We start from the raw sequence: 23193 nt of genomic DNA, 5'->3' as shown, positions 1-23193 counted from the left end.
AAGAATGCTAACTCACTGCACCAGATTTTCTAAGTACTTGGTGAGATGTATATATAATCTAAATCTTTTCATATTAACAAGTATTTAGGCTGTATGAACAGATAGCTGGTTATATCTGAATTCCTCATTCTGGTCTCAATAATATTTCCTGTTTCATACCTTGCATATTCCAAACCCAGACTAATTCATACTTTTTTTTTTCTCCAACCAAGCATCTTCTCCTCTCCCTTTTCCTTTCTTCTTTTTTTATATATACAAGTCTTCTCAGTTGCTTCTCTTAACTTTCAGCCAATCCTAACATTATTTCTTAACTTCTTGTCCAATTTAACATCATATTTACTGCTATGTCCTTTCATAGCTTCCTTTGAATATCTGCCCTGCCATATCGTAAATATTCTACAAATCATTTACCCACTGACTCTATAATAAATGAATGCTGTATTATTCTCTGGATGTTAACCTTACCATGATTCCCAACCAGTCCTCAACCAGTAACATTCATTTGTTCTGCAAAGAAAATCCCAATCTATACCTGTCAGTCCTCATGTTTTTAAGGTTTCCACCAATGGCTTCTTATCAGGATTTATCTTAATTCATCTCCTTCTAACCTTCCCTAGCAAGCAGTCACTTAAGAAGTAAATTTCCCACTAAGACTTCAAGTGCCAGCCTATCCAACTTCTGTTCTTTTTTAGACTCCTGATCTTTTCTCATTCTGTATATGGTTCTTCTGCGATCTGACAGTTCTGTTTCTTTAATTTACACTTGATCTGTTTTCTTGTTTTTCCACCTACTCAAAGCTGCTTTCTAATTCATACAACATCCCATTTATTGACTTGCTATCCTCTGTCTATTTTTTCTATCATGATCTTTGGCTTAAGTATAGAGCAACAGCCATTTTTCCTATCATTATCTGTGACTATTCAAATAATGTCTTTCCATTTACAAACAACCTGAACATTTCCCTTCTACTCCTTTTCTCCTTTTTCTCTTTCTCCTTTGGCTGCAAACTCCTTACATTTTCTCCAGCATTCTTTCTTCATTCAGCTGTATCATTTAGTGGATATAACCATCTCTTTTGGATGATATGTACACTCTTGATATTCAGCACTATTCAACCAGCTTCCATCTTCCTTATTTCTCACTTTGTACTTAATCTCTTCCCACCCTCCATTCAGTCTGGACGTCCTGGGATCCCTGCTCTGACCCATTTTAAGTCCATCGCATAAATCATTCTCTAACCTCCCATTCTGTTGACTCCACCAATTGCTTCAAATCTTTTTCCAACACAGCTTTCTGGGCAGCAACATATACTCCAATTCTTATTTGCTATGTTCTCACTCCCCTCTTTTCTCCCATGGTTGGTATCTAGCTTAACATACAACTCCACTGAACTTGTAATTCTGATTCTCGGTGCTCCTCTTCCTGGCCCTCCTTATACCCTTCCCTGTTTAACATTTTGCAAAATTGCATTGCATGCTCAGCACCCTAACCTAAACCATGCCTTCTCCTTCCTTAATTTTAGCTTAAATTTTTCTCAAGTTTTTCCTTCTCTACTTTTTTTTTTTTTTTTTTTTTTTTTTTTGAGACAGAGTCTTACTCTGTTGCCCAGGCTGGAGTGCAGTGGTGCCATCTTGGCTCACTGCAACCTTCACCTCTGGGGTTCAAGCAATTCTCCTGCCTCAGCCTCCCGAGTAGCCAGGATTACAGGCACCCACCACCACGCCCAGCTAATTTTTTTGTATTTTTAGTAGAGATAGGGTTTCTCCATGTTGGCTAGCTGGTCTCAAACTCCTGACCTGAGGTGATCCGCCCCCCTCGGCATCCCAGAGTGTTGGATTACAGGCATGAGACACTGTGCCCAGGCTGCTCACTCTTTTTTTATACATATATTAATAGTTGCTCTTACAGCCAGTTCTAACAATATTTCTTTTCTGAGCAAATCTCAACATCATACTTCAGCAAGTTCTTCCTAATTTCCTTTATTTGCACTGTCATATATATTAACATTAGCTTCCATCGATAATCACAGTGATGGATACACCCTTCTCTCAAGGTATACTCTTGAGGTATACTCCCTCAATGCCATCCACTTGCTCCACACCAAATACAGATCACCTTCTCACCAAATAAACCACCCACCCATGCTTTCCAGTTGCTCTGTCAAACCAGTGTCTTTCAGGTACTGTCAGTAGCTTTGAATCAAGATTCACCCTTATCTTCCCCCTCTAACCTTTCTATCAACCAAGCTCTTTAATTAAAACTTTTCATTCCCCCCAAATTAATACACCCACTTCTTCCTATCTTGATGTTGTATTTGCTTCAGATCTTTTTTAAAGAAATATTGCACATATAGTTGAAAATTCCTCGGTATCACTCCCCAAAATCATTTACCTCTCTCCTTTCCAAGAGAAAATCACTACATGAATCTGATACTTATCCTCATGCATATTTTCATAATTTTACTACATACCCATAAATAATACGTAGTGCTGTGTTTGCAGTGCTGTATAAATGTATGTGTATGTGTTCTCAATAGAAAAAAAATTCCCATCAAGACTTGAAGAGCTAGTCTGTTTTCTGACTCCTGCTCGTATTCAGGCCTTCGCTGCTCTTCACCATCTACACCACTCATTGCAGTCTTCAGCAACACACATTTAACCCATTAGACCCCTTCTGAGATTTGACAGATTTCTCCATTACAGTTCTGATTTGTCTTTTTGCAACTTGACCACTCAGAACCCTGCTGTAATTAACAGTGCTCCCATTACTTAGATGAAAACCCCTTTCTTCTTATTCTATTATGCTTTATCATATCTTATCCATTTTGGCTACTAGCATTAAATTATCATAGCAACGGATATAGCATTATACTCTTGAGGTTTACTTCCCTCATGATTCCCTACCAGTCCTCAAGAAATACAATTAATTTCCTCTACAGACAAACTACTCACCTACCCTCCCTAAATGGTCAATACCCATTATTTAAAGGTTGCTAGCAGTGCCTTTTTAGGAGAATACATCTTAATAAAACTCCCTCAAACTTTCTTATTAACCAAGTTTTTAACCAAAAATTTCTACCTACAGCATCAAGAGCTAATCTACTAATTCCCATTCCTGCCTGGGTCCCCGAAGCTCTGTTAGATGCACCATTCATTACCATTGGGCCTTCCCACCCAATTTGACCACTTGGGCCCATTTTGAGATCTTAGCAGTTTCCCATTTTAAAAACACAACTGATCTGCCTAGTTGCCACTCCATCTACTCTTAACTTTTGTCTATTTTATACAGTGGTCCTTTACTCAGCCAGCTCTCTCTTCCTTATTCCATCGTAACCTTGGTCCAAAAATGGTTCCTTTACCTACCAGTCAATATCTGCCATTCCTCCAGTCATCCCCTCACATCAGCAGGAACTCTTCACTTTCTTCTTCCATTCCTTTCCTTATTTTGCCCCAGACAATCATGCTGCTGATTCTTCTATGCCCCTCCTTCTTTCAGCTATCACCTGTGTGTCATTCTTAGGGACTCCATGGGTTCTTCTGGATACTCCCCTCCCCTTGGGCACTCGCTGCTCAGCCCACTGCCCTCTGCCCTGTGCCACATTCTCCATTGCATTTGCCTGTGCTTTCAGATCTGCCTACACTTTCATAGGATTCTTGCCACTGGCCTGCCCTTTATGCCCATCCCACTTAGCCTCTCTCACCTCTCACCATACTGACCAAACCCATTACTTCTAACGTTTTTCCAGCAAAGCTTCCTGGACAGCAAAACCTTATACCCGTGTTCTTACTGTGCCACCTTCTTACCTTACTGTCTTCTTGTTAATACACAACTCACAAATTCCCAACTCTCATTTCCTAATGTTCCCATTTAGCCCTCTTTAATGCCCTTCCGTATCTGTTGTTTTTCTACACTGCATGTTCTGCCCCCTACCTCATTCACATATCCTCTCACACTATTTAGCATCCAACCTCCATCTTTTGTTCTCTCCTTCTTTGAGATTTTTGCATACAAGTCTCCTCAGTTGCTTCTCTCACTTTTGGCAAGTCCTAACATTCTTAATTTTTGAGTACATCCTTAATGTCCCTCTCAGAATGGTTTTCCACATTTCCCTTTGGAGGCTTCCCCGTATAGCCTAACCTTTCATAGTGATGGATACATATTCTTTTTGAGGTTTCCTCCCCTCATATCCCCACTCTCTCCCTCATTCAAAACCGGTTTTCTACTCTTCAGATAAGCCTTCCCTTCCCCTTAGATAGCATCTAACCTGGCTTCTTTCTTTTCCATCATGACCTTTCGCACAAGTATGGTGCCAAATACCTCCAATTAGTATCATTGGCACTTTTTTTGGTCAATACTAAGTGATGCCTTCTCGTCTGGAAGCAATTTTAACTTCACTATTGTACACCTTTTTATTTTGCCTTATAAAAACTACATTCAGCATCCCTCCTTCATTCAGAGACTCTGTATATGTCATTTCCATAGATTCAGTACTGTCTTTTGGATAAACATACCCCTCACACTCAACACTCACTGTTCAGACTGCACACTGGATCTGAGGTCCAACGCTTCCTGAACAGTGACCCCTCATAACCTCAATTCTTACCTAGCCACATTCTCTTCTTCCTCTGTCTTCTTGAGTGGCTGTGACTAGATTAACGTAAAATCACTCGACCAGAGTTGCCACTCTCCGTGTCCCAGTATTCCTCATCCCATCGCGCTTCAGTGCCCTTCCTCACTGGCCCACTTACTGTGCTGCAAGTTCAGCCTCCAGCCTCATTCATTTATCCCTTCCCTTTTGTATCCTCCATCACCTCCATTCTTTCCATCTCTCCTGTCCTTTCATTCAAGTCTCTTCAGTTGCTTCTTCTAATTTTCAGCTAACCCTAACACGACAGTTGCTACAAGAGGCTCTTTATCAGAATTATTCCTAGCCTGCCTTTGTCTAAAGCAGTGGTTCTCCAATTGCAGCTGGTTAAGACAAGCTGCAGGGCCTTACCCCATGATGTGGTTTGGATCTGTGTCCCCACTCAAATCTCATGTTGAATTGTCATCCCCAGTGTTGGAGGTAGGGCCTGGTGGGAGGTGATTGGATCATGAGGCCAGTTTCTCATAGATGGTTTAGCACCATCCCCTTGGCGCTGTTCTTGTGATAGAGTTCTCACACGATCTGATTTTTTTAAGTGTATGGTACCTCCTCCCACTCTCTGTCTTTCTCCTGTGAAGTGCTGGTTCCCCACCATTCACCTGCTGCCATGATTGTGAGTTTCCTGAGGCTTCTTCAGCCATGCTTCCTGTACAGCCTATGGAACCTTGAGCCAATCAGACATCTTTTCTTTATAAGTTACCCAGTCCCAGGTATTTCTTTATAGCAATGTGAGAACAGATTAATGTACCCTGAGTTTCTGACTGACTAGGTCTGGGGGAGGGGAGAAGAATTCAGATTTCTAACAGATTCCTAGATAGTGCCATGTTAGACATTCTAAGGAGCACTGCTCTCAACTTCTCCCTCAACCAAGCCCTTTAATTAAAAATCTTCCACTAAGGCATCAAGAGCAAATCTACTGACTCATTCCTATTCAGGTCTTTCCTTCTCTCCCATATACTGGTCACTGCAATCTGGCCTTACACCCACTATATTTAGCCAGTTGGGCCCATTCTGAGATCTGGCGGGATTCTCCGGGCATCTTTATGGCGCTGTGGTCTTTCTTATTACCATGCCACCTTTTCAGAATCGTTACCTAGTTTATATAATGCTTCCCTTAGCTTTAACTCCTCTTCATGTCTTTTGGCCCAAATACAGGACTGTCTCTCCAGTCAGTCCTGCCATTCTTCAAATGACCTTTTCATCTGGAGGCAACTATAATGTTTTCTCCTATTCCTTTTTTCCCTGTTACCTGTCTTGCCCTAAAGATGTACGCTACCTTATCTTCAGCCTCCCTTCTTTTAACTGCCATCCATATTTCATTCAGATGAACTCTTTGTCTCCTCCTGAATGGCACTTCCTAGCCAGATTCTCTCTAGTATCTGCCTCTCATCTGTAGAAAATCTTCACATGACAGAGTAACTTCTAAGAGTAACTTTAATACAGCATTTACATGATATTCATTTGTTTTTCCCCTTTGGTGATTTGCCCTCCCTTATCTTAATTATATAGAGTATAATTTCATCTACCATCTGTACCTGGAAACAAAGAAGTTTTACCCTTTAGATGGGTTTCCAATGTAATCTCCAGCCACTCCTCTCCCAATATTAGTCATCCATTCTACAAACTACTCAAAGATCTATCCTGGTGTCTTTAAATGCTGCCCTGTTAGGGCTCATCTTAATCCACCTCCTTCTAATCCTTCTAATTAAACTTCTCACAAAAGCTTCCCATTACTTTTCAAGCACCTGTTCTTCCCATTGTATCTACTGCTTTTCAGAGTCTGCAATTAAGAGCCAACATTTGACCAAATAGACCCACATTTAAAGGGTTTACAAGATTTCCCATTCTGGGAAACACTTTTCTCATTTTACCTGTCCATGCCACTCCACCTGTGCATACCTACTCTTTGTATAGTTCTCCCTTTACACAGTTTCCAGTCTCTCCTTATTTAATCTTACAATTATGGGGCTGTATCCCTCCTGTCAATACCTGCCAATCTTCAAATGACTCCATCTCTTCTGCAGGCTTTTCCACTATTTTCCCCAGTTGACCCTGGAAAAACAACTGTTACTTAGTCACTTGTTTTTTCAGCTACAATCTTGTGTATCATTCTCATGGATTTAGTCTTTTCTTCCTCATCACCTCCACACCACTCTGAACACTTGCACTTTCAGTTCATTCCGACCTTCATAGGGTTCCTGCCACTGCCTATGACTAGAATCCATCCCATTTCAACTCCTTGACCTTTCACTCTGTTGGGCACACTTCCTGCTTCAAACATCATTCAAGCAAAGATTCCCAGATGGCACTTCCTCAGGACACCAGTTCCTATTTATCTACTTACTCTGTGCATTCTCTTTTCTTCTTAACTCATATCTCTCTACTGCATATGCAGCTCTGCCGTCTTCTGGTGTTCCTCATTCTGGCCCTCTTTAATGCCCTTCCCTACCCATACTTTTTTTTTTTTTTTTTTTTTTTTTGGGAGACAGAATTTCACTCTTGTCACCGAGGCTGGAGTGCAGTGGCCTGATCTCGGCACACTGCAACCTCCACCTCCCGGGCTCAAGTGATTCTGCTGCCTCAGCCTCCCAAGTAGCTGGGATCACAGGCACCTGCCACCATGCCCGGCTACTTTTTGCATTTTTGGTAGATATAGGGGTTCACCATGTTGGCCAGGCTGGTCTTGAACTCCTGACCTCAAACGATCCACCTGCCTCAGACCCCCGAAGTGCTAGGATTACAGGCATGAGCCACCGTGCCCAGCCCCTACCCACACTTTATATTCCACACTCCAGCCTAAATCCTACATCTTCTCATCTTTTAGCTTCCAGCCTCCATCTTCTCTTCCCCTGTGATATTTTCATTCATGTTTCCCTAGGAAATGTCTACCACTTTTAGCCAATCCTCACATAGCACAGTAACTTCTAGGCAACTTCATTGGAACACTGTACAGTAGTTTACAATATCTTAACTGTCAGTCATCCTTTCACTTGCCATCTCTCTTTTCTTTTTTTGAGACAGAGTCTCACTCTGTCACCCAGGTTAGAGTGCAGTGGCGTGATTTTGGCTCACTGAAACCTCCAGGATTACAGGCATGTGCCACTACGCCCGGCTAGTTTTTGTATTTTTAGTAGAGACAGTGTTTCACCATCTTGACCAGGCTGGTTTTAAACTCCTGACCTCAGGAGATCTGCCAGCCTCGGCCTCCCAAAATGCTGGAATTAGAAGCTTGAGCCACTACACCCGGTCCTACCATCTCTCTACAGAAATAGATATAGACTTTTTTTAAAACTTCACTCTTCATAATCACCCATTCCCCATCTAGTAGCAGTAATCCATTCTCTGGACAAACTACCTGTTCACACTCTCTTAATAAATCAAGCCTAATATTTCTGAAGTTGTCATCTATAACTTTTTTTTTTTTTTTGATACAGAGTTTTGCTCTTATTGCCCAGGCTGGAGTGCAGTGGCGCGATCTCGGCTCACCGCAACCTCTGCCTCCTGAGTTCAAGTGATTCTCCTACCTCAGCCTCCCGAGTAGCTGGGATTACAGGCATGCGCCACCACACCTGGCTAATTTTGTATTTTTTTTTTTTTTCAGTAGAGACAGTGTTTCACACTGTTGGCCAGGCTGGTCTTGAACTCCCAACCTCAGGTGATCCGCCCGCCTCAGCCTCCCAAAATCCTGGGATTACAGGCATGAGCCACCGTACCGGGCCCATCTATAGCTTTTGATCAGCATTCACCAGTTAATAACTTTCCTATCAAGCAAGTCCTTTAATTAGCCGTCCCCTCAAAAGCTTCAAGAGTTAGTCTGTTGCTTCCTCCTACTGAATTCCTTGCTCCTTACCCTTTCTGTGTATTTCCCATGCAGTCGACCATTTAGACCTAGAAAGGATACCCCATTCTAAATCTTTATTCCACACCTCCTCTGCCAGTTGGCCCTTCCTTATGTAATATTTTCTTTCTTTTGCTTTTAGTCTCTTATTGCTTACACTCTTACGACTTTTGGCCCAGCAATGCTGTCTTACCTTCCCATTGATATGTGTCATTCCTTAGTGACTAACTCCTTTTCATCTGAGGACAACTCTAATGTTGCTTTCCAGTACCATTCCTCCTTCCCTTTCTGAATTTGTCCTAGAGAAAAACCCTCCCACCATTTGTACAGCATTCCCACAGACTCAACACGATTTTCCAGGTAGGTGTGTATTGCTTATTTTGACACTCACTGCCCAACTTTCCTCGATGTCCTACATGCTATGCTGCACCCCTTCCTTCTCAGTTCAGTCCAGACCTGCAGAGACTGCTGCAGTTAGCCTGTACAGATCCATCTCTTTTGCCCTCTTTCTAATCTTTTGCCCTAGTGGCATACCCTTTTCTTTAATTATTATTCTAACAAAGCTTTCTGGAAATGCCTCATAAGTGTCTCTTACTTTGTCATGGTCTCCCCTAGGTAGTTGAGACCTGGCAGCTCCCTCCTACCTTTTCCACTCTGCCCTTTGCCACACTGCATGTTCTGTACCCTGGCTCAACTCACATGTCCCTCTCCTGTCTTAGCTGCCAGCATCCATCTTTTCTATAATTCACTGGGTTCTTTTCTTTCTTTCTTTTTTTTTTTTTTGAGCCAGAGTCTCGCTCTGTCACCCAGGCTGGAGAGCAGTGGCGCGATCTCGGCTCACTGCAAGCTCCGCCTCCTGGGTTCATGCCATTCTCCTGCCTCAGCCTCCCGAGTAGCTGGGACCCGCACAGGCACCGCTGCGTTCTTTTCATACAAATCTCCTTAATGGTTGACTGTCATTTTCAGTGAATCCTCACAAGACAAGCCTAATTTCAGAGACCAGTTTTAATGCAGATCTTCAGGGCATTCTTTCCTGATTCCCTTTGGTGTTTGTCTTCCTTTGTTTGTGTAACTCTTATCTTTATATTAGGCAGGCATTCAGTATCTGTTCTTGCCATGGAAAGCCCCCCCCCCGCCTCCTCGCCCCATTTCGTCATCCTCTCTAGCGGCTTCGATAGATTACTACCTGGACTTCCTCAGATCCCTGTAACCTCTCATTGTATCAGTCATTGTATCATTTAAGTAAAAAATTCCCACCAAGGTTCCAGGAACGTTATCTCTACTAACACCATTCCTATTTACTTCCTTAATATCTTTCTCTGTATCAGGTCCTTACATGTAAGTGTCTTCTGTCTTTACCTCCACATAAAACCCAGCCCCTGTGCCCAGTCTGTGATCTACCTTCATACCTGATGTTGTCTCTTTATTCCTCCTCGTTTGCTGTAGCCATTCTGCTTAATTGGAACCACACTGGGTTGCTATTAGCTATTTGCTTAATGTCTCTCCTGACTCTTCATTCTAACTTGATCCTGACCTTTTCCCCTACCATATCCTGTATCTGTTTCATTGTTTAAAAAAAAAAAAAAAAATGCCTCACCTGACCTATTCTGGCCTTGTGTTAACTTTCACTTCTTTCTTTCTTTCCCCTTCTCCCTGAAGAAAATCCTGTCTTTATTAAAGCACACTCGTTCTTTCCTCAACCCCTAATAGCATTGAAATTGATTCTGCAGACTTGATAGGTTCATTCTTTCCTATATGGGGCAACCCACTGCCATCATCTGTTTTCAGTGTGTTCTGTTGAATCCATCTGCTGTCTGAATTCAGACCCATTCTTCATAGTCCCCACCAGTGGCTTAAATTAGGCACATCTTGTCTAGCTTATCTCTAACCTTTCAATCTCTTGACTGCCTCAGCTCACCAGAGCCTGTTGGAAAATCATTTGAAATACAAGGTATTTTACAATTTATTCCGAAAACAAGTTATCTTCTCAGCACCTAGGCATTAGGATGCCTCTTACTGTTTCCAACTGCCCCATGGACTGTCTGGCCTCTTTCCTTTTGCTTGTTTGTACATCTTCCTCTGCTTGCCAAAGCTCTTTTGCATCTTTTGAGAGCCAATTAAACTACTGTGTCGTTTAACATTTTTTACAGTTTTCCCAGGCTGTTGGTTAATCCTGCACCTTCACATGGCACTCTCTTAAAACTTAAAGGATCTATGGCATTGAGTTGTAATGTCATAGATAGATCGCACACACACAGCCTCACATGCTTACTTAACTCCTAGACAGCTCCTAGAGACAGAGGTCATGTCTCAGTCATCTTTTTATCCAAGTGTCTGGCGCATAAGCTTATACCTTTACATGTAATGTCAACATGTATTGACAGTCACTACACATGTGGATGGATGAATGGATGGAATTTAAAGTCAAGACTGAGCAGATGAAAGTCTTATTACCCAACCTGTCATATATGGTCTTTACATCTGAGCCTGTTCTTTCCTCTCCTTGCCTATCCCCCAAATAACTTTTTAACTCCCCAGTATCTAATATTTTGTACCTATAAGCTTTTCCAGACCATAGATAAGATCCTAAATGGCTTTTCTTCATCCCTGCTTGCTAAATCCCCTCCTTCAAACATTTCAGAAAATCCTGTCTTCTTTATAAAGACTTCACTTTCCAAAAATGTACCCGCACCTCCATTTCTTATTACTTAACACCACTTGTGTGAAAACATACAAATGCCCACTTGCTTTTCCATTTAAGACACTGACTTTACCAATACTAGAAACTCATTACTGACCTCCTCACTTTAGGCTGAAGGTTGACATATAAAGCAAGTTCTGTCTGGTGATTTGTGGACCCGCCATCAGTCCACAATCTAAAGATAGTATTGAGATGCTGATGAGATTGGTCAATGTTAATCTGATGATCTGTATGCTTTTTTACCATCGGGTTTTTTTTGTTTTTTTGTTTGTTTGTTTGTTTGTTTTTGGTCAGGTCCTACAGCAGTGGTTCACAAAATACTATTTTTCAACATTTAGGCCTCTTTGAGATAGGCATGGCAAAAAGCCCCCAAAAGGACCTCTCTGCTGCTTTCTTCATACCAATAGAGAAACAGTTTGCCCATGTTATCATTCCTGTACTGCTGTAACCCACAGCGTGGAATAGACTTTACATTCATGCTTTGTGAGACTGCCTTTCTGACCCGCTTGCAGGCTGCTTTTGAGAACCACTACCCTAGAAAACAGGGCATGTGTATTTAACTGGAAAATGTGGAACACAATGCTGAGTACAGGTGGCACTTCCTAAGAAATGATGGAAACTTCTCGCTTGCACTGCCCACTGATGCAGGTTTGCCTGCCTTCTCCTCCAGTTGCAGGCACCTTTAGCTGCACCATGAAGTTTACAGTCCGGGACTGTGACCCTAACACTGGAGCTCCAGATGAGGATGGGTATGATGATGAGTATGTGGTGAGTCTTCCCAGCAGAGAGACTTTCTTTGACACCTTCGCAACGCTAAGTGACTTCTGCCTTGAGAGAACATTTTTCTAGGAGCATCTGACATAAACTTATGGGATTTCTATTCTTCTGAAACAGATGACAACTTAGGAGGACCTGGACTAACCCTCCTTTGTAACTGGACAGCATCAGGCCAGAGATAATTGAGATTTACCACTTCATCATTAAAACAAACTCACCCTTTTTTTTTTCTTTATAATAGGAATAATTAAGAAATGAAAATAATTACATGATTTTCATTGAGATCAGTTTTATTTAAAATGATTTGGGGTCGGGGGTTGGTTTTGTTTTTTGGTTTTTTGTTTTTGCTTCAGCAACTGTTAGTTTATAGCCAGATCATGGATTAAAAGCCTTCACAGAATGGAGGGAAAACTTAAAAATATCAACCTCTCAGTAAATGATCAGAGGGTACTGTGTGCCCAGAACTCAGTGGTCAAGTGTGAGTACAACATGACTACTGCGTACCTCAGGGCTACAGATGTTGATCTGAATTTGGCTCTTGCCAGATGTTCTGTTTTCTTGCTTTTGTTTGCTAAGGGCTACAGCATTAGATTTATCCAGACTACAGAACTTAAACTATTTTGGTGGTAGAGTTTTCTCTAGGCTCCAGAGAACCATATTAATTCCTGTATCTTTGCCCTATAACAGAAAGGACTTCTCTTTACTGACTGCTTGTTACCCACTAGCTGGAAGATCTCGAAGTGACTGTGTCTGACCACATTCAGAAAGTACTGAAGCCTAACTTTGCTGCTGCTTGGGAAGAAGTGGGAGATACCTTTGAGAAAGAGGAAACCTTTGCCCTCAGTTCTACCAAAACCCTTGAAGGTGAGACCCATTTTGCTGTCAGTATATTGCCTGATAGCAGTATAACACCTAATAGGTATATTTGTTACTCCAGAAGAACTCCTTAAAAAAAAAAAAACTTCATAAATCTCTTACTTAAAAGGCCAGCACCCTGTCTTCATCATCTAACTGATCAGCCATTTTCTAGTCCAGGTAGCCTCCCTCTACACATCACCAACAACCCCTTCCACCCCAGCTCCCAGCATATACTGGTGCAGAGGGAGATCCCTGTGCTTTACTTTCCTAATACTGTCTCATACATCTCAACACAGAGGCTGTCAACAATATCATCACATTTCTGGGCATGCAGCCATGTGAGAGGTCCGATAAAGTACCTGAGAACAAGAATTCCCATTCACTCTATCTGGCAGGTAAGAAGCTTTCATCAGATTTGCCTTCCATTTTCTTACAAAGCTTAATAGGATATAGATGGGCATCTTATGCCTTGCTCTTGTCCCATCATCCCATTATATGAGCCACAATTTGAAACCCAGTCAAAATGAATAATTTGTTTTGCATGCTATTCTTAGCTATTCTTTTAAGATGTACATTTGACCTAAAACACTTAAATCTCTCCAAAAGATACCAAGGCCACCACCAACTTTCCTTTTGAGTACTCTAAATTGGTATTTTTGAATACCTTCTATGTACCTGGTTTCATGGGAATATAAAAAATATATATTTGGAATATATATTTGGAATTTATGCGTAGGATTCAATTTCCACAAATCTCTGGAAAAGCTAAACTAATAGAAAGGAGATGCAGGGAGAGCATGATAAATTTCATTATCCAGTGCTTGTTTTGGGTTCTTAATATAGTTTTCCTCACTTTTTTCTCTCAGGTATATTCAGAGGTGGCTATGATTTATTGGTGAGGTCCAGGCTGGCCTTAGCCGATGGAGTAACCATGCAGGTGACTGTCAGAAGCAAAGAGAGAACACCTGTAGATGTTATCTTAGCTTCTGTTGGATAAAGGCTTACTGGACAAGAGGAAACTGATGTACACTTCACGGTCAGTGGGCTTTTAGGCTACTGGCATCAGTTTCCCAGAATCACACTTTTGAAGATGAATGACTTTGGAGAAGCAAATTAAACATTTGGCCCTGAGCCAGCAGATCAAGCAGGTGTCTATCTTTGTGCATGGGTTTTTTTTTCTTTTTATGATACTTGGTCAGCTTTGGTACGATAGTGCAGCTTCAGGTGATCTTGAAAATCAAATACTATCCTATACTCCAGCTGCTTAACTTCATTTTATTCTTTAATTTAATGTGTACCTGAAAGCTCCTGGCAATGCTGGAAAATTTTTATCCAGAGGGGTGGGGGGTGAGGGGGAGGGGAAGCCAGAGTCCACTTTGTCACAATCATTTTTCAATTAATAGAAAATAAAACACTTATTCCAGTTTCCAAAGTTGTTATTAGTTGAAGTTTGCTAATTTTAAAAAATGAATTTTAAATAATCACTTAATCCTGCTTTGACTAAGACAATGAAATGTGGCTTAAAAAAAAGTATTCAGCACCATTTGCTCATAGGTCTTTCAGAGTTTGTTCTTAAAGTTTCTGGAACTTTCCTGTCTGTAAAGTGTAGGAATTACTGAGCTACATTGGAAAGCCTCTCTGGGAGTTAAGCAGTCATCATAAAGGTATCAGTGTACATTCAGCATGGTGACTTGGACTACACAACAATCCCTTCCCCTCTATAGTAGCTCAAGAGAAACATGCTTCTAAGCACTGAGGTATGAGGAGTCCCAGACTGTTATTTGCTGTTAGAATTGGTCTTCCCAGCTAATAACAGTCAGTATCTGGCACAGATGCTATTGGTCCTTAATGTCCTGTGATTTTAGGAAGTAGTTTGGATTTAGTTCAATTTATTCAGAAGTCAAACATGTTTAATTAGCTTCACTACTCTGGCAGAGTAAGGGTATGCTGGTTTAGTGTCTTTATAAAATATATGTAATGCATAGGTAAATCATAGTCTTAAATACCTAGAATACTATATTATTTAAACCAATATCTATTTTAACAAAATGTTTATAACTAAAAACAGCTGATGAAACTAAATCCAAAGGTATGACAAAGAGGACTCAGCTCTGTGTTGCTTAAAGAACTTTTAAAAGGCATGTGCCCATAAAGTCATTCAAGGAAAGGGAAGGAGGCCCCCTTCGCCTCCTCCTTGCTATAGAATTCCTGTTGGGGCTGGGCCAGAAATGAGCACTTCTAAATATTTCAGAGAAATCCAAAGTGTTAAAAAGTATTTTATGCAAAAGAACGTCTTTCTGCATCAATGAATAGTAATGCTCATCAGAATTTCCTAATAACACAAAAACAAAGCCAAGATACATTTGATCAGATGTCAGAGTAATGGGAGGTGGACTATTATGTCAACCTTAGTCAGAGCTCCTGCTGGCTTCTTCCTATACACTGTTCACCAATTTGAGTAGTGGACTTTGTGAGAGAATAATGTTTGATGGCCAGGACCTCTCTTGGGCATTTCTTCCTAAGTGGAATACACAACAGATAAGGGAGTAGGGGAGGTAATACAGGGAAGCTACTCTTTCCAGCTCAGAAGGAGTTGATGAAGCCCATATATGCATTCAAGAAGCCCATGGGATCCTCTAGCTGTGGATAGTGGCTAATGTGGTCATCCAGAATCGACACTGTGGACCGCGGCAGCGTTTTCCTAGTGGAAGAGAACAGCACGCAGGTGAACTTGAGGCTGGAGGAGGAGGGATGTAAGCCAGTGGGAAGCCCCAGTAAATGACCCTGTGGACACACCACACTGGAAGGAGCCACCAAAGAGCTTATTCACCTTCTACTCTGAAATTGTATCTTAGGCAGGTAAACTTGCCAATTCCATTTATACAAACTAGTTTTTAAATGTTCATAATCCAACAAACAACAACTTGAAAATATAACACTTTTGCAACAATTGTCAAAGCAAGATGACTTTCAGCTCCTTAGAGAAGGATGAAGCATCAAACAAGTGGATCACACAGCAACTCACTGCCCAAGCAGAGATAACCAAGGATCTTCCCTTAATCCCAGGAGATGAGAGGGGGTATTTTATTTAAAATTATATGCAAGCTGTTTACTACTAGCTTGTATCCAGTAGGCCACAGGAAGGTATGGAACATTCTTATGTGACATAATCAATCAATATTTCATATTCTGATACCTTCCAAGTAAGTACCTAGAGAGAATAGCAACCAGAGAAGGCACTTTTCCACAATGAGCTCTTCTCAGTCTCTCTTTGCCATCTGCTCAGCCTCAGTCAATGAATTGGCTTTACAATCAGACTAAAACAAACACTTTGTAGGATATATCCACTTTAAACCTTTGACTCACATGAGAGCTTTTTGTACACCAAGGAATATGTAGCAGTCATAACAGTGAAAACAGACTATGTATAAATCAAGAGAATGTATAACTGAATTTCTTGATATTACAATTATGTTAGAATAAGATTCCTCAACTCAATCTTTTTATTGTTTCCTGGATGAACAGCCAGTGAGGTTAGAGACAATGGCTAGAGCCAATAGCCCTCAACAGGTAATTCTGTTTACCACTGTCAGGATGAGATACTAACAAAACATAGACCTCTCTCGGGGAGACTCACCTGTACAGCTCCAAAAACTCTGGATAGGGATTTACAGGATCCAATGGCCCATAGATAAAATGAACTAGGAAAGAGAAAAGGAATGAAATACTTAACAGCTCTCACATCTGTTTTACTCCCACCCTAAAATTAACTCCTCTCCAAAAAGAAATGTTTTCTTCTCCCTTTTTTTATTATAATAAGCAAGGTCTATCTCTGTTGCTCAGGCTGGACTGCAGTGGTACAGTCATAGCTCACTGTAACCTCAAACTCATTGGCCCAAGCGATCCTCCCACTTCAGTGTCCTCAGTAGCTGAGACTTTATACAGGTGTGCACCACCACACTTGGCTAACTTTTAAATTTATCTGTAGAGAAAAATTTTTCGCACTGTGTTGCCCAGAGTGGTGCCAAACTCCTGGGCTCAAGCAGTCCTCCCGCCTCAGCCTCCCAAAGAGCTAGGATTACAGATGTGAGCCTCCTCAGCCAGCCCAAGAAAATATTTTCTGTAAATATTTTTTGTGTGTGATAGAAAACCTAGCTTGTTTTATTAGGTAACCTCTAAAGAGCAGCTAGGAATGCACCAGTTCATTCATTGGATACATCTCCTCCTATAGACAACTAATTGGTCCCTCATCCAGCTCTCCTGCACTCTAGACCAAATGGAATATGCCCATCTTTCAACATTCTCTAAGTCCAGGATACTATCATTCTTTAAGTCTCTCTTCAGTTATAATAGACTTTTGACATTTGAAATCAACCGATCATTTCCTGAGCACTAATCTCTATGTGTGAAACACTGTAATTTTCTTTTTAAATCTGTAAGAATGAAAAGACAAATAAGTACAAACCACCTATAGCCTCTTGATTAGTAATCCAAACAGCCTTCTGTCTGAGCAATTCAGCATGAAATGTGGCAGTCACTGACAATGCACACCACAGAAATCAGTAATACCAACTACCTTTACGGTAATGTCTGTTTTTTATATACTTCACTCTACACACAAACATCACTGTTCCAGATGTCATGAGTACAGTTGCCAGTAAAATAAAGGATACCCAGATAAATTTGAATTTCAGATGAAAATGGTTTCTTTTGGTGTAAGTAGGTCCTAAATATTGTACAACACATACTTAAATACTAAAAAAGCATTTGTTGTTTATCTAAAATTCAAATTTAACTGGGTATCTTAACATTTTTATTTGCTAAATCTGGTAACCCTAATTGTATAAAGGAGTTGCAATTATTTTAACCCTATAGTCCTTCAGCTTCCTATCAATAATATAAAAATACTCACTGGGGATAGTAACAGAGGCAAGAGCTCCCACCCAGCGCCTTCTGAACTTCTTCCGCTGATTGATGTACTGTAAGAGACTGTAGGACAGGTAAGTCAGCATGAGCAGAACAAGAAACCTTTACTGTTACAGGGATTCAAGGGCATGACAAGAGCCACAAGGAATACAAGATACAATTTCTTAATCCAGAAGCAGTTTAGCATTCCTGGAAATATCCCACTTAATTTATCCATTTCTGTTAACCTCTAGAGTTAACCACCATGTAGCTCTAGTAGTGATTATGCCTACTATCAATATAAGAATTAGTGGTTTCGTGTATTTATTAAGCAGGGAATGAGATCTAGGAAGGCTGATAGTTGGTTTGGATTTTAGGTAACTAAAAAGCCCAGGTCTAAGGTTCCAATTTTGGCTTCACCACTACCTACCTCTCTGACTCAAATATATAACACAGATCTTTCAACTTGGTTTCCTCATTTGTTGGTTTGTTTGTTTTTTAAAAGACAAGGTCTCCCTATGTTACCCAGGCTGGAGTGCAGTGGTTATTCACAGGTGCAATCATAGATCACTACAGCTATAACTCCTGGCCTCAAGAGATCCTCCCACCTCAGCCTCCCAAGTAGCTGGGAGTACAAACATGTGCCAAAGAACCTGGCTAGACTCCTCATTTTTAAAATAAGAGGATTGAAACACATGATCATCTGTGTTGACATCTACTTTTTTTTTTTTTTGAGATGGAGTCTCACTCTGTTGCCCAGGCTGAAGTGCAGTGGCATGATCTCAGCTCACTGCAACCTCCACTTCCTGGGCTCAAGCAATTCTTGTGCCTCAGTCTCCTGAGTAGCTAGAATTACAGACGTGTGCCACCACACCTGGCTAATTTTTGTATTTTTAGTAGAGACAGGGTTTCATCATGTTGGCCAGGCTGTTCTCGAACTCCTGACCTCAGGTGATCCGACCACCTTGGCCTCCCAAAGTGCTCAAATTACAGGTGTGAACCACTGCGCCCAGCCAACATCTACTTCAAAATTCTAAGTGTAGATATTGATGAGCACAAAGCTTCATCTGACCACAGATAAAATGGAGAGAATTCCTCCTTCTCCAGCATAAGACACTACTGCCACATTTTAGAACTCATGTATTCTACTCATTCTGCCTGGCAACTCCAGGACAGTTATTTTTGTGAACCTTCAAATATCTCATCTTAGAAACAGTATTTACTTTTTGGAAAGGAAAATATAAGATAATTTTGAAAGTCAGTCTTAATTGTTCTTCAGTTTTTTAATACTAAAATGAAATGTTCAGGGATCCTGTGGGGGTTAGAAGAGGGTGGGAGGATTGGCTGCCTGTAACACACAATTCCCAGCAAAGCCCTCAGTAAAAACACTGGAAGCTACACTGACCCAGGTGGCTAGAAGACAGAGCCTTATCCCAAGTAGTTACAGCTATCACCACCTCTGGGTCCCCTGTGAAAGCTGGTTTGGGTCTACCTTCTCATTTGAACCACGGCATGGGAATTCTTTGTACAAGACAGAGAAGGTAAGTCTGCCCTCTCACTCCCTGTTGCTCAGAAAGATAGGCAAAAGGAAGAGCCTTATACCTTGAGGGAGGCACTAGGCTACTTTCACAACCATGATTCAACACTTTGAAGCATTTAATACTAACAAAGAGTCCAGTTTCACTCTATTTTCTATTTCTTTCTTCATATAGACCATGACTTTTTGGTTTGCCCCATAGGTCATCAGCCTTCCTGTGATAGGGAATAAGCCAGCAAGGAACAGAACAAGCAATCCCCACTCTCCACAAAAACGCTTATCTGGAAGCCAAAGCAAAGGGTAATTTCTTACCTGTCAATGACTAAGTTCCCGTCATTGTTGCGGATCCCTGCCCACATGTCCCACAGCTCACTCTCAGAGGGCCGAGTATATGGCCCAAAGACTGGGGTGAGACTGAAAGAGTCCAAAACGCAGGAAGATAAGTGTGAGGAGAACTCAGAATGTTCAATATGGCTGGAACCTCAGAGGCCATGCAGTCCCGGCCATCAGTCCGACCCATAGGTGATTTATGAATTCCTTCTACTTCCCTGGCAAGCGGCCAACACCTTTGCTTTAAAATATCAAGCCCTAGGATTTGGCCCAGAATTGTAATGGCAGCAACTTTTCACAACATTGTTCCTAGGCCACAGTCAATATTTGACAGTGACACTTACCCTCGAGAGAACACGAAGAAGTTCATCAGTCGTGTGAGGATGGGTGACAGCACACCTCCGTCTTTGAGTAGCTGGAGGGGAATAAGTGGAAGTAAAGCTCAAGAATCCAGAGGAAGACCTTCACCTGGGCAAAGGGTTTTATATTAGGAACTAAATCTTTTTTCTTTTTTTTTTTGGAGACGGAGTCTCACTCTGTTGCCCAGGCTGGCATGCAGTGGCCTGATCTTGGCTCACTGCAAGCTCCGCCTCCCGGGTTCATGCCATTCTCCTACCTCAGCCTCCTGAGTAGCTGGGACTACAGGCACCCGCCACCACGCCCGGCAAATTTTTTGTATTTTTAGTAGAGATGGGGTTTCACCGTGTTAGTCAGGATGGTCTCAATCTCCTGACCTCGTGATCCACCCGCCTCAGCCTCCCAAAGTGCTGGGATTACAGGTGTGAGCCACTGTGCCCGGCAGGAACTAAATCTTCAGCCAAATCTCCTGCTACTGAATGGTTTGGTACTTGGCATTTTGTTTTGCCTACCCACATTCTTCTCTCAAGGAAGACAAATCTATTTCTAATTCCATCTAAGATTACTTTGCTAAAATTCACTAAATCCCTAAAACTTTAACTCTGATATATTCAAGTTTAGAGTAGGATCCTAATTTGTTCAAACATCAAGCTTGTGACACAGATCTTTCCATAGCTGTTATTTCTGCAAATATTTGTTGATCTCTTATTCTTAGGATGGGTTTTGGGTTTATGTAGGGGCCACTGCCTCTGCTTTAGTTGCCTACGAAGGGAAAAACTAACTTCATTAAGATAAATTCCCAAGGAAGAGTATTGAGCTACTGCCGATCACAGGAGCTATGGCCCTTAAAGGTCCCAGCATTATCTACGTCAGTGCAAATCCTCAAACTAAAGTCTGTCAGTGAAGTAGCCAACCTTTTGGAGAAGGAGTGGACGGTGAGTCTCAGGAAAGATACCTGTAGGAGAAAAGACTTATCTTAGTCATTTACCTATAGCTTTAATTTTTTTTTTTTTTTAATAGAGACGGGGGTCTCACTGGTCTCAAGCTCAAGCAATCCTCTTGCCTCAGTCTCCCAAAGTGCTGGGATTACAGGTGTAAGCCACCTCGCCCAGCCTACCTACATTAAGGTCAAAGGCAAGCCCATTATCAGAAACTACCCACCCTATTCACCATCACCTCTGCAGCCTTTACTACCAAAACAGAATTACGAATAAAAATTTAAACTGTCATCTAATTACATCTCCAGGAATTATATGTTTAACTGGTCACAATAAATCCCACTGGAATTACTTTTCCCATCTTAAAGATTGTGAAACGGGGAGAAAATATATGGTCATCCAAAATGCTGATAACCAGGCTCTGACTCCCCTTAGCATTTCCGCCATCACTCAGAACACAAGGGTTAATGATTTGGGCTGCAAGAATAAAACAAGAAGTTTTTAAATAAGTGTAGGTCCTTTTAAAACCTAGAGTTTTCTTTTCCATTTCTCTTCAGAGTCAGTGGAAGAAAGCCATGAGCATAAGTGATAAAGGGAGAGACATTTCTCTCCCAGTCTGCTCTTAAGGCATTCAGGAGACATTTGGGTATTCATGGACTTGCAAGCTGGCTGCCCAGAAGGTCTAATCAGGGGTTCGGTATTTTCTAACTGAAACTTGGCAGTGCCAGTTAGGAGTTGGGGAAACTCATACAGTTAAGTCCTCACTTAACATCAGGATAGGTTCTTGGAAACTTCGGCTTTAAGCAAAATGAGGTACAGCAGGTCCTTGAATAACATCCTTTCTTTAAAACACTGATGAGAAAAAAAATTGGTTCCACTATAACATTTTATTTAAAGTCACAGTTTCCAAGAACCCACTGATGACATTAAGTAAGGATTTTCTACACTAACATCATAGTAGGATTAGAAACACTTGTGGCTTTTTTCTGTACCTTCAATCCTATACTCTCATAACCTATTGCAGTTGTCACAGATACGGCAGACAGCCTTTACCCTCCCCACTTCTGATACAGCTGTTCCTAGGTCCTCCACTAGATCCTGCTATCTAATGCATTGAAAAAGCACATATGACTATAATGCAGCTTTTTACTGACTGTGTAAGTAAAGTCACTATCCTTTGTAATGCTGTTTGTTTATTTAAAAACATTCTGAGAAAGGGTCCATAAATCCTGTCAGGCCACCAAAGGAGTTGATGGCACAGAAAAGGTAGAGATCTCATAGTTTAATTATGTCTACTCGCAATATTATCAGATTACCATTTAGGTGCCACTGTGGTATCTAACGATGGCCCTTCTAGACTACACCCACTTTCTACCTACCACCAAGACATTTACCTCCATTTGACAGACAGAGACTCTTTATGGTAAGCCGACCAGATCGATTCTGCTTGTACCTAGAAGGGAGATGAGGAAACACACATGTAGCTGAGCAGACTTAAACCAGTGCACCTCTGAAGACAACTCCCAAGAGAGAAAAAGGATGCAAAGAGTCCAGAAACGATGTGCTCTCCTAGCATTATAAGCTGAAGTTTGAAGCTCCACTGACCTGTAGAGAAGCTCCTGAGCAACCGTATCTCCATAGTCATGAGAAAGAAGGTTGATCCTGCGGTTCTGGAGCCCCAGATGCCGCAAAAGTGCTTCCACGATGCTGGCCTGCTCAAATATGGAATAGTGATGTGGTCTCTGAGGAAAGGAAAGCCCACATACACAGGATGAAGTCATGAGGACAGCTATCTGCCAGCCTAACCCTCACAGTCTATGTCCGTCCCGACACCCCATCACCAGCCCCAGATAGGTGCTGCTTACCGGTTTGTCACTGAAGCCAAAGCCTAAGAAATCAAGGGCAATCACCCGATGAAACCTCAAGGTCAGACCTTCCCAAATCTACAAGAAAGAAAGGATGATTTGGGCTTTCTGCTCTTGCCCCTCCCTTTTCACCAGACCTGCAGTAGCACAGGAGCTTCAGCCCTCTCTTGGCTTGACAGACTTCCATAAAGAGAAAACCCCATGAAACCAGCACAGGCCCCACAGATGATCCTCCTGGAGAATGCTTTCTTCCTGCTAATTAATCCCTGTTGAGGGAGGATAACTTGGCAGTGATTCCTTCCAGAGTGCCAAGGAGTTTATCATTCCCTTTCAGTATATAAGAAACAGTTCAATATTTAATATTTTTTAGAAGCAATTCAAATGTGCAAGAGCCTTCTAGTGCTGACAACAAAATCCTTTTATTTTAATTTTCATTATTTTA

At 41.5% G+C, this 23193-nt stretch overlaps 2 protein-coding genes across 5 annotated transcripts in view; one reads left to right on the top strand and one right to left on the bottom strand.

Annotated features, from left to right (window-relative positions):
- The window catches only part of COPG2 (coat protein complex I subunit gamma 2), a 68309-nt gene extending 54062 nt beyond the window's left edge, over positions 1–14247 (top strand). Inside the window, exons 13-16 of the mRNA XM_017875090.1 lie at positions 11855–11952; positions 12687–12825; positions 13116–13214; positions 13686–14247. Of these exons, the coding sequence (XP_017730579.1) occupies positions 11855–11952; positions 12687–12825; positions 13116–13214; positions 13686–13816 (467 nt within the window). The 3' untranslated portion in view covers positions 13817–14247. The remainder of the gene's footprint in view (positions 1–11854; positions 11953–12686; positions 12826–13115; positions 13215–13685) is intronic.
- Positions 14195–23193, bottom strand: part of MEST (mesoderm specific transcript) — a 24418-nt gene continuing 15419 nt past the window's right edge. For 2 of the 4 annotated variants that reach the window (XM_017875094.1, XM_017875092.1), the window contains exons 4-12: positions 22752–22829; positions 22492–22628; positions 22281–22339; positions 20863–20903; positions 19936–20006; positions 19574–19675; positions 17732–17808; positions 16457–16520; positions 14934–15520 (exon numbers count right to left, since the gene is read on the bottom strand). In XM_017875094.1, the coding sequence (XP_017730583.1) occupies positions 15403–15520; positions 16457–16520; positions 17732–17808; positions 19574–19675; positions 19936–20006; positions 20863–20903; positions 22281–22339; positions 22492–22628; positions 22752–22829 (747 nt within the window). In that variant the 3' untranslated portion in view covers positions 14934–15402. Of the gene's footprint in view, positions 15521–16456; positions 16521–17731; positions 17809–19573; positions 19676–19935; positions 20007–20862; positions 20904–22280; positions 22340–22491; positions 22629–22751; positions 22830–23193 lie in introns of all 4 variants that reach the window. The other 2 variants (XM_017875091.1, XM_017875093.1) reach the window with 2 other exon arrangements.

The sequence above is a fragment of the Rhinopithecus bieti genome, unplaced genomic scaffold (assembly GCF_001698545.2).
Source record: "Rhinopithecus bieti isolate Rb0 unplaced genomic scaffold, ASM169854v2 scaffold_8783, whole genome shotgun sequence".
Classification (NCBI taxonomy): Eukaryota; Metazoa; Chordata; class Mammalia; order Primates; family Cercopithecidae; genus Rhinopithecus; species Rhinopithecus bieti.
The sequence above is the reverse complement of the archived record's forward strand: the minus strand, read 5'-3'. Positions and strand labels throughout refer to the sequence as shown.